Raw genomic sequence first — 12,300 nt, forward strand, 5'->3', positions numbered from 1 at the left:
GCTCAGATATCTCCCAAGATCACACAACTCATTGGTAAGTGGAGGAGTCAGGGTTCAAACCTAGTCTGTTTGATTTCAAGGCTCATGCTATCTCTCAAAAATTAGAATGATGTGGTCAGAATTTTTCAAGACCATGATAGCAGCAATATGCCGGAAAGGTTGGAGCAGAGTGGAGGGGAGGGAAGCAGGCTTTAAGAAGACTTAAAGGAACTTTAGGAATGGTAAGTTTCAGAACTAAGGGAAAGGTAATAGTAATGGTGAGGAGGGATGAAATCAAGAGTTTTAGAGAATACAGAATAAAAATTAGTTGGTTAAATAAAGGAGAGAATAAGAGGAAAAGTCTAACAAGAGTCTATATTTCTGGCTTGGGCATTGTGTGACAGTGTAATAATTTTTAAAGAATCACTCAACCATGTGCATCAGTGAACTTACCTGGAAAGCAATCCCTACCAGATGGGCAGGCCCAGGAAGGAACAGCACAAGTAATGCCTTTTGTTTTCCAGTATAATGTCGCCACATATTCATCCAAATAGACAAATGTCTTAGTTTAACCGATGAAATTAGTGGTGACAAAAAATCGTCATGTACAAATATGTAGGACAATATATAGAACCTTGAATCCATACAAATCATTGAGAAGCAGCAGATTTGTTCTTGTTTTACAAGGTTAAATGTATTGACTGACATGTGCAACTATAGACAGATAGGTAAGGGAGAAAGGACACCAGAAGAGTAGAAAAGCTTATCAAGATATTTATACGTATCTCAAAGAAACCATTTACAGAATGTTCCTATTAGGATGAAAAAATCTATATATATAAAAGCCTAAGCAACCGGAATGCTGGACCTACCAGAACAACCAGAATAACTGGTCGCTATGATGTGCACTGACCACCAGGGGGAAGACACTCAATGCAGGAGCTTCCCCTTGGTGGTCAGTGTGCTCTCACAGCCAAACTCCCATGGCCAGCCAACTTCCCCTCGTCCCTCCCCCCGTCCAGCAGGACTGAATGGACGGCAGTTGGTGGCCGTCAGGAAGGCAGGGCCGGCCGGGGGGAGGGGCTGAGGGAGGGAAGGCTCCAGTCATCAGCCAGAAGAAGGCCCCAATCGGCCCTGATTGCCAACCATGCCTAGGGACCTCACCCATGCACGAAATTTGTGCACCGGGTCTCTAACGAATAAATAAAATCGTATGTGTGCCTAAAAGTCTGTGAATGTATAAAGACTGGAAGTACATACTCAAAATTTGAAAGTTCCTCTCTAGTTAATTTTTTAAATTTTACTTCTTCCTTGTTTATATGTTTTTAATGTTCCACAATTATCTTACTTTTATAATACAATCATTTTGTTTTGCTCTAAACATACGTGATTAATATCCATTCTGTCCTCACAACTTTACTGATACAAAAGAACAAACAGCAGGGAGGCCCTTACTGACAAATAACCGACATAAAATTATAGTGCTGGCAGCAGATACCTTTCAGCACTGCTCTTGAAGCCAACAGAAAAACTGGAAAATCTGTAACATGGAGAATTCGTGTATTGAGAATAAAGGGAGGTAAGACATAATGGAAAGTGAAGGTGGCCTGGAGGAGCTGACCTAGATGCAGATGCCTAGACACACCTTCTTTCTTGGTCACAGTAGCCCTCCTTCACTGTGGCTTCCCTCTCGTTGAATATCTCACTTTCTCTTGTGTGGTTGTCTGAAATTCCATGTTACCTATCTTCTAAAAGCATAGGGCAAGAAAATTCAGATCTACAGGTTGGATGTGTTAAAGATGATGAGGAGGGTGATAATGGTAAGAGGATAAGGGCAAATTCATCTGTTAACTTTCAATAATATTTCATGGTCTATGGAGCACTTTCATATATTAATGCATATTAATAAAGACTTCCAGTTTAAGATGAGGAGTGGAGTATACATATTCAATTCTTCCCCTTCTCACATCCCCAATAGAAACAACAATATTTTTTTTTAAAAAAAAAGAACCCACAACAGAGCTGAAAACAAAAAGTAAAGTTCTAATAGACTATCATATTTACTAAGTAATTTCTAGATAATTGAAAAAAATAGGACTGAATTGTCTGAGAAACTAAAACAAAGAATTACAATATAAACTCACACACTGGAGATGGCTGATAAGGAGTCCCCTAGGGCAGCGGTCTTGGTGGTCCTCAGACCACTGGTGGTCCTTGAGGTCGGAAAGGTTGCTGCCCTAGGGAATCTGTGGGTGGAACAATGTAGAGATCAGAGCAGGCCTCAGAGCAACCATTACAGTAATTAACACAAAGGTTATCTGTCCTATCCTACTGCTGGCCAGATTGGCTCCTCTCCTCATGAACCGGCCAGATTGGCTCCTCTCCTCATGAACTGGGGGGTAGGAAACGTGCAGCCCCAGGGTTTTATAATGCCTGAAAAATCATGTGGTCTGGCCCTACCAAGGAATTAGGGATAAGTTAATTAAATGTTTGACCAAAATAGCAGGCTATTTTTTAAGTCAATAATTTGTATGGCCTGTGAATGATGTTATAAATATCCAAATGTCCCTTGGCAAAAAAAAAGGTTCCCCACCTCTGCTATAAACAGAGCAGTCAGTGCTGCCTTTACCCCATGTTCAAGTCCAAAGAAATGCTTAATAAAAGTGACTGGAAAATCTTCCTAAAAACTGTAGAAGCGTACTGAGCTGGTCAAGAAAAGTCAAACTCTAGAGCTAAACATGAACTTGAAGGGCAGTGGAGAAAAAACAAAACAAAACCATAAAACAAAAAGCATACACATCCTTCCTTAAAGTCCTCGCCATATGGCAGTTATTGGGGTCTAAATCTTGCTGTTCTCCCCTCACTCACATTGTCCTTCATGAGGACACTGCCTTTCAATAGATTCCAACCCACTTACACAGAACCCTGCTTCTTCTAGAGCAAAGTCAAGTCGTGGCCCACAACGAATATTTTTGTGGCCCAGCCAATATAACAGTATGTAAGAAAAGTCTTAATAAAAATTTTGTAACTTAATTTTTATAATATCCTGTTATACATAATTGTTATTAATGAACTACAACATTCGCTAATGACTGATTGCTATAATCGTGTTGCATTCATTTCCCTTACACACCACCTTACGCACCACCTTAAGCGCAGGCGCACCATTTCTCGCCACTAATACTAGCAGTAAATATTTTAGCAGCCGATTGCCACGTCATTAGTCTTGTACTGACTTGTTTGGTGTGCACAACAGGAAATATTTTGCTTTCAGAGACAAGAAAAATAGGTTTATTTGCATTACGCTTATTAATTTGTGTAGTTATTCAGTGTCTGGTAAGTTAATGTTCAAGAAAAATATTACTTTTTATTAAAATGTTCTATTATTTTATGTTAATGATTACTCATTTATTTCAGCCCTTTGCATTCATGTCTCTATCAAAATAAACCTACATTTCTATGAAAATTGAAGCTTTTGGTTTTTTGTGGCCCACATAAACTTAAACCTTGTTTATTTGGCCCGTGTTAGCCTTTGAGGTTGACATCTTGTCCTAGAGTGAGCCCTGTTTCCATTAAATAGAATTACCTAACTTCAAAGGAAACTTACCTCTCTTATGGATAGCAATCGACCTATTCTTTCATTCACAAGCATGAACAGGCACTCAAGGATGGCCATACATTCGCCAAAAAAAAAAACATGAAAGGTAAAGACGAAAATAAACAAATAACCCAAAGATCTCAAAGAAATATCAGGAAAAAAAAGGAATTATAAAAAGGGAACTTAATTTTTTAAACTAGCATTCTTAAGAATATTTGAAGGGTGACTACATCCAGAAAACAAAACATGGCTTCCTAAAAATGAAGCAATCAGAGAGTAAGAATGAGTTCCTAAAACCTAAAATTATGATGGTCACCATTAAATACTCAATAGAGGGGTTGAAAAAAATAGAATGAATAAAGCTAAAGTCCAAATTAGTAACCTGGAAGAAAAAGCTGAGGGAATGAAATTTCAAAAAAACACAAAAATGTAAGAAAAAGTTCTCCAATATTCATCCAATGACATTTTGAGAGAAAAAAAGGGATCAGCATTAGGAATATTGCAGGTGAGAAATCGGAGGCTTGGAGAAGGTAAGTCACTTAACTCTCCAGTAGTCCACAAACAGAGTTGGAATACCCCAGAGGTACTCCACTCAAAAGCCCCAGGCTGAAATTCAAACAAGATATAGAAGTGTGGTCCCAGTGGTTGTTTATAGCTGACACCCACACACTGATTAGTTATATGGGCACCAGCCTTGTCCAAAGCAGTTGTTGACAGTTGGCATCCACTCTTATTAATCAATGCAGGTGTCAATCTAGTCTACACCTATTGTCTGTGGATGACATCTGATTGGTAATATCAGTTGATGAATATCGAATATCATTCCTGCATAAGCCCATTCTCTATCAATGATGCCCATATAATTTCACTGTACGATAAAAATGGGGAGGCAATATTTAAGATTTTTATGGATCTCAAATTTGAAACTGGAGGAAAGAAATGAGAGTGGTTCCCATCACATCAACGTTTAAGCTATGAGAAATTTTAAGGAAAAGTGTTCATCCCTCTTCTTTCTTTTTCCCTGTGCACTATGCTTGCTTTCCCTCCTTCTTTTGTAAGTGGCCCAGACAAAGAATAGGTGAGTCATGTTCTAGTATAAGGCTACCTAGGATGGCCAAAAGATCAGGTCCCAAACTGGGATGTTTAATCCAAGGGGTTTAAGAGAATGTAGGAATCAAGATACACAGCCCAAACTGGCTGAAGAAAGCAAACAGGAAGTGGTCTAAAGAAGTATGGGACCAGCCCTAGCTGTTTTGGTTCAGTGGACAGAGCGTCAGCCTGTGGACTGAGTCCTGGGTTCGATTCTGATAAAAGGCACAGGTCCAAGTTGTGGGCTCGATCCCCAGTGGAGGGCGAGGTGCGGGGGAGGGGGGGTGCCGTAGGCAGCCAATCAATGATTCTCTCTCATCATTGATGTTTCTCTCTCCGCCTCTCCTTTCCCCTCTGAAATCAATAAAAAATGAAAAATAAAATAAATAAATATAAGATCTGTGCTAACAGCTACGGCAGGTAGATTAAGTATGCCTCTAGCTTGGGTTTGTGTGGACCAATTACATTTTAAAAGGTACCGGAGAAGAAACAGCCTTGATAGAAGCACCACAAACTGTACCTAAAGCCAACTAATTCAGCTGTCCTGTTTCTTCTCCCATATTTTTAGTGTAAAATTAACCCCAAATTTCTCAACTATAGAATTTCACCTTCAACACACCAAGGCAGATAAGTGGCCAAAGTTTGATGCCAGCCCCAATTTCTGCCAACATAAGGGCAAAGTCAAAGTTAAATCAAACTCAAACATTATCTTGGTATCCAGTGCAGTATCGAGATGAATAATGACATTCATAAAACTGAGGCCTTTGCCTCCTCAGGAACCACAAACCCAGATCCCACAAGGAGGCGTTAAAGGAGTAGTTTAGACTTTGTTTAGGGTTTGTGGGAGTTTGCAAAGTACATTCACCCTTAAGGAGCCCTCCCTGAAACCACTGGGAGTTATAAGCCAGCGAGGGCTGTAACGTTGGGTCTTAAATGTCATTTTCACACTCCTCCACAGCTTACCAGGAGAACGTAAATGAAATGCCACTGAGCTACCTGCTGTTTGTGCGTCCTATTCCCTCCAGGCAGGAACAGAAGCAAGTCATCTTCCCAAAGGGTTAACAGTCCTGGAAATGTTTCTATGCTTTGAAATATTACATGAGACTCACTGCCGTAAAACGATGATTATCTGCATTTTATCCCCTGCCTCTTCATCTAACAAATAATTTTTACAGGTTTTACAACGTTCTTTACAACCCACCTAAAACACATCATTTTCCTCCTGCTTATACCACTTGTTTAATATTTATTAGGTTTAGATTGTGCTTTCCTCCAAAAGGCGTGAGGCACCACACAGCCAACTCCCTTATAATAAACGCGACATTAAACTAATCTTTAAAACCCTAAACAGGGAGGTCATGAGTGGCGGCAGAAAGGAAATGAACAAGGTGAGGAGGAAGGAAGAGCCAGGGGTCTGGTGAAATATGCAACCAAGGAGACAGTATGTTAGGAGATCCCGTGATCAGAAGCTACTGTCCTGCCCTTCAGTCAGCCCCGCCTGCAGGGACCCTGACAGCGCCTTGTCTTCCAAACAACCAAAGCTCCATTTCTGTGCAGGGGTGCGGTACATGCATACAGGTGAGTGGGGAGGTGGTGGAGTCTGAGAATTATAACTCAGGGCTCTCGAGAGGGTATCTGAAAACAAAGAAAGCTACACAGACAATTGTGTTTTGAACATCAGTGGAAAGAGATACATGGTAATGTCTTATAACACATCGTTATAACAAATCACGGAAACATTAGTTTTCTTTTCTTAACAAGCACACTTCACGTTCAGTCCTCCTTTTGGCTGAGTGTCTGGGATCTCCAATGGCTCTGCAGATTTTCAGAGGGCAAGGAGGCCCTGCAGTTCAGATTCTCAAAAATCAAAAAGTGACAGGGTGGCCTCAGCTCCTAAACCCCAGGCCACATGGATTTAACAAAGCCACAGGTTGACGGCCTGCACATGTGGTCTGGACAATGGGGACAGGGTATTTAAATAGCAACTCCCAAAGCAGCTGCTGGTAGAATGAGCAAGGAGGGAGCATATTCTAATGTGCTCGCCAAAGTGGAAATGAGCATCTTCACTAAACAGAGCAGAAAAGTAACTTACCTGTCACTACAGAGTAGGAGAGAATCCAGCCAGGAAAAATAACAACAATAATAATACTATCTTTACTTATAGTAATAGCACCAGTATTATTAATAGTGTTATTGCTGTTATTTTCTGGGTGCTATGTACCAGGCACGCTTGTCCATTGACATATGCCAACTAGTTTAATTATAGAACAAACCTAGAAGGTGGGCATGACCATTTCCCTAATTCTACAAATAAGGAAACTGAGATGACTATGTTATTTGCCCAGAGTCACTCAGCACAAGAGGGAAGGTAAGAGGTGGGAAACAAGCAAACATATAGAAGTCATTGTGTGAGTTTAACAAAGAGAGCAGTCACATTGGATCAAGTTCCCCGCCCTGAAAGCTGTTGATAGAGAGTAAACAGCACAAGAGCAGTGTGAGGCCACAAATAAAGACCTTAAAATCAGGCTGTAGCCAGCACAAAAGAGCAGGGGACAAATGGCCTCCAGAAGAAGAAATCCGTGCAGTGACACTGAGATCCTGAGACCCTGTGAGGAGAGGGCCTCTGAATGGACAAGCAATGTTATTATTCCTGCGGCCTAAGCAAGCAGGGCCTAGAAACTGGTACCCAAAACCCACCACCTTGTCTTGTATAACTGACTGGATATTCCTGTCAATTTAACTGTAGAATCCTACAGTGAGTCGTTCTCAGGAATCCCTTTGTGATCCCACTGAATATAGTAAATGCCATGCACTGAGCATTACTCAGCCCCAAGCAGCTACTATACATCATCTTACTTAACTCACAGCAACATTATAGTTATCTCCAGCTTACAGATGAGGAGGCACAGAGAAGTTGAGTAACTTGTCCAAAGAAACACTGAGCTGGTAAAATGTAGAGATAGTGGAGGCTCCTCAAAAAATTAAGAATAGAGTTACTATATGAGCCAGCAACCCCTCTTCTAAGTACCTGCCAGAAAAAAATTGAAAATATTTATTCACAAAGACATATGCACCCTGTGTTCATTGCAGCATTGTTCATGGGGGCCAACACATGTAAATAACTGGAATGACCTTGGATAGATGATTGGATAAAGAAGACATGGTACATATATACTATGGGATACTACTCAGCCATAAGAAAAGACAAAAAAAAATACTGCTATTTGTGACAACATGGCTGGACCTTGAGACTATCATGTTAAATGAAATAAGTCAGACAGAAAAAGTTAAGAAACCATATGATTTCACTCATATGTGGCACATAAAACTGAAAACAACATATGAACAAACAAGAAAAACAAACAAATAAAACTTCATAGACACAGACAACAGTATGCTGGCTCCCAGAGGGAAGAGGGGTGAGAGGGTAGAAAAGGGTGAAGAGGGTCAGACAGATGGTGATAGAAGAAGATTTGACTTTGGGTGGTACGCACACAATGCAATATACAGATGATATATCATAAAACTGTATATTTGAAACCTATATAATTTTATTAACCAATGCCACCCCAATAAATTTAATTTAAAAACAATGTAGAGATAGACCCCCAAGTCTAGGGGGTCTGGCTCCAGACCCCATTGTCACCATTCTTGCTGCTGCCAGACCTGATTCCATTCACTTCATTCAGCTCTCCTTCTACTCCTCTCTCTGACCACGCCTTTGGTCTGTCTGACCTCTCTCCTGACAAGGAAACTAACCAAGGTTGTCTTGCTTTCATTCCTGGAGGGCCAGCCTATTTAGTAACCCAATATTTTTCCAGTCAATAGGAAACATTGTTATTTTTAGGGGTGTTGGGGCAAATGTGTTCAAGAAACCAATGACCAATTTCAAAAGCAGCTGGTCCAATGTAAACTGATGTGAGAGGTAAGGTTGGACGGACCAAAAATACAGCTGCAGCTTGGTGCTCAGCTCTCCCACTGTCCCCCTTGTGCCTCAGGAAAGGACCATGGAATGTGAGCCTCTTCTGCGTGCAAGGGGGCACAGTCCATTTATATAGTTATAGACTCTGCAATCCATTTCCTTCTTTTTCTCACCCCATCCTTTTCCCTAGATATACAGAACCCACCAGGAGTAATTCATCCCAGCCCTAGCCAAGGGAAAGGAGCGTCTCCTACCTTCCACTTGATAAGCCGCGGTGGCTGCCCCCCATCCAAATCCCGCAGGGAAAGCCATGGTTCCAGGGAGACAGCTGGCCACCTGGACACTCAGCCCACAGGAGCACTGCGGCCTATTGCCAGAGCAGCCCAGCAATTGTGCAAATAGTAAGTAAACTCTCACCCCTGACAAGGGTCACAGAGAGCCACTGTGTATGCAAATGAGCAAGGGGACAGATTAAAGATTAAAGTGACTTGATAAAATGCCAGGCACTTTGTACCAGGTGAACATTTGGACTTTTCTCTCCAGGCACTCCCTGATTCTTAACGAACTTGGATCAGCTTGGGTGCTGACCTAGTCCCTGCTTTGGCGGGTCACCCATTCATCTGATCTTTTGCCTTTTCATGAAATACATGGACATTGTTTTTTAAAGCCACATAATCCTACTAGAATTTTCCCTTAAGCAATTCCTCCCAATTCCAATTCCCTACTTCTTAGAGGTAACTATTTTCAACTGTTTCTTCTAGTACAGTAACACGCCCCTCCCCCCCACCCTTATTTGAAGGGGATATGTTCCAAGATCCCCAGTAGATATTTAAAACCATGGGTAATACGAAACCATATCCTATCTAATAAAAGAGCAATATGCAAATTGACCATCACTCCAACACACAAGATGGCTGCCCCCATGTGGTCAAAGATGGCCGCCCCCATGTGGACACAATATGGCCGCCACAAGATGACCGGCAGGGGAGGCAGTTAGGGGTGACCAGGCCTGCAGGGGAGGGCAGTTGGGGGCGACCAGGCTGGCAGGGGAGGGCAGTTAGGGACAATCGGGCTGGCAGGGGAGTGGTTAGGGGGTGATCAGGCTGGCAGGCAGAAGTGGATAAGAGCAATCAGGCAGGCAGGCAGGCGAGTGGTTGGGAGCCAGCAGTCCTGGATTGTGAGAGGGATCAGGCCTAAACGGGCAGTCAGACATCCCTCAAGGGGTCCCAGATTAGAGAGGGTACAGGCTGGGCTGAGGGACACACACCCCCCAGGCATGAATTTTGTGCACCAAGCCTCTAGTCTATAATACTAAAAGCATAATTAGACCAAACAGCCAAACAACCTTCTGGACATCCTTCCTGATAAAGCCATGGCAGCGGGGTCCAAGGCAGAGGCAGTTAGGGGTGATCAGGCAGGCAGTAGAGTGGTTAGGGGTAATCAGGCAGGCAGAGTGGTTAGGAGCAATCAGGCAGGAACACAGGTAAGCAGCTAGAAGCCAGCAGTCCCAGATTGCGAGAGGGTACAGGCCGGGCTGAAGGACCCCCCTCCCCTGGCATGCATGAATTTCATGCACCAGGCCTCTAGTCTATAATAATAAAAGCATAATATGTTAATTAGATTGGACATCCTTCCGAATGACTTTCCAGATGAAGCCGGGGCTGTGAGGGAAGCCCAGGTCCCAGGTGCCAGAGGGAAGCCAGTGCTGGCAGCCAGGAGAAGGAAGGCCTATTCTTGCACAAATTTCCTGCATCGGCCTCTAGTATATATATGAAGTTTAAATTCTAAATTAGGCCCAGTAAGAGATTAACAACAAAAACTAATAAATAGAACAATTTTCACAATATACTATAATAAAAGTTATGTGTGTGTGGTCTCTCTGTATCAACGTATCTTCTTGTGCTGTGCTCACCCTTCTTGTGATGAGGTGAAGGGAGGTGAATGACACAGGCACTGTGACATAGCATTAAGCTACTCTTGCCTCTGGGGCCACTTTTAAGTACAATAAGGTTTCCTTGAAAACAGCACTTTGATGCCATGTCAGTCAATCTCATCACCTACTAACACAACACATGGGGAGTGTCTACAGCGTGGAGCTGCAGGACAGAGGGATGACTCAGGTCTTGGGCAGGGCAGAGCCTGACATAAGATTTCTTCATGCTACTCAGAAAGGTATGCATTTTCAAACTTAGAAATTATTTATTTCTGGAGTTTTTCACTTAATATTTTCAGACCACAGCTGACCATAGGTAACTGCAACCTCAGAAAGTGAAACTGGATAAAAAGAAAAGACTGCATGTGCTTCCATGTGGTTAAAATAATAGGCTGATACTGGTGCTTCGGAATTTGTTTTTAGATTTTAGAGACTGATCATTGACTTCTGGATACAGTAGAAAATCCTACTTCTCTTTCTCTCTCTCTCACTCTTTCTCCCCCTCCCCCCCGCCCCTCATCTAAACAGGATAAGATTACCTGTTCTGTTTAAATAAGTATTTGACATTTACATTACTATGACTACATACAGTTCAAAATTGAGCCATGTGGTATACCATGATTATATGCAACTTTTTATTTCCTCTGGGGTTAATCAGTTGTCTGAGTTTTATATTTATTTTTTTCTATCCCTATAACTAATTCATCCCCAAACACCCTGACAGAACCATAAATCTCCTCGTTGTTCAAACACCTCTGTTTTCCTGCTCCATTGTGCACTGTTTGTTTTTAGGCGGCCGCTGAGCTAAGTTATATCATCTGCTACCTGCTCCCCTGTCTCCTGGGCTTTCTCCCTGTTTCTTCTTCCTTTTTTAGAGAAGCAAACCCATGAATAACTTCCTGACAAAAGGGGGTGGAAGGTACATCTTTTGAAACCTTGTAGTTCTAGAATTGTCTTTATTATAACATCACACTTGCTATGTGGTTTATACACTATAGGATTTTCTGATGAAAATAATTTTCACTCAGAATTTTGAACGCATAGGTCTGCAGCTTTCTTGCTTCTATAGGTGACCTGTTTTGCGGTCCAGCCCAACCTCCCTGCTCCCCAAGCTTCTATTTCTGCAACCTCACAGTCTCGTGCCTCAATGTGGGTCATCTCACCCAGGTGCCCAGCGTGTTCCACAGGCATGTGGAATGTTGACAACAGGGGAAAGTGGCTGAAGAGGACACGGGGTCTCACTGGACTGTCTTTGAAGCCTTTCTGTATCTCTAAAATAGATCCACAAGGAAAAGGTCATTCATTTTTAAATGCCCATGGAGAGAGGAGTTAGTTTAAATGCCCAAAGTGAAAAAAGTTACTTTTTTAGTTCCCCAAAGACAGCACTAAATCAGGAACACAGATTGGAATGAAGTATATCCCACCCTACCGGGTTATCCTAACCCCAAGAGGAAGCATTAATATAGAAGGAAATGAAGGGAGACATTTAAAGGTACATATTTGGTGATCTAAACATCGGAAATACAGGGCATTAAACAACTATTAACTGAGTCCCTACAGTCCTTCAATTCTGAAGCAATCATTGTAACTCCAATGAAAAAATATATTAAATTATTTTCATTATGGACCACTAGATGGCAGTATTGCAACTTTTTTTAGGTTTACAAGTTAATGTATGGAGTGTTACTGAAATTTAGTTATCCCACCAGTGGCCACCTACCCCAGCAACCCGTAGCTAACTACAACTGCTCTTTGACTGATTTTCTCCAGAAAGAATAT

General features: G+C 42.0%; 1 protein-coding gene across 2 annotated transcripts in view; it reads right to left on the bottom strand.

The window, feature by feature from the left end:
* LOC132220790 (cytosolic beta-glucosidase) overlaps positions 1-12,300 on the bottom strand; it is a 140,852-nt gene that overhangs the window by 105,272 nt on the left and 23,280 nt on the right. Inside the window, exon 1 of one of the 2 annotated variants that reach the window (XM_059674371.1) lies at positions 8,843-8,999. The exons of the other annotated variant lie outside the window; for it this stretch is intronic. Within the exon in view, the coding sequence (XP_059530354.1) occupies positions 8,843-8,900 (58 nt within the window). The 5' untranslated portion in view covers positions 8,901-8,999. Of the gene's footprint in view, positions 1-8,842; positions 9,000-12,300 lie in introns of those variants that run through there. 2 annotated transcript variants of the gene reach the window in all.

This window comes from Myotis daubentonii, chromosome 1 (genome assembly GCF_963259705.1).
Source record: "Myotis daubentonii chromosome 1, mMyoDau2.1, whole genome shotgun sequence".
NCBI lineage: Eukaryota > Metazoa > Chordata > Mammalia > Chiroptera > Vespertilionidae > Myotis > Myotis daubentonii.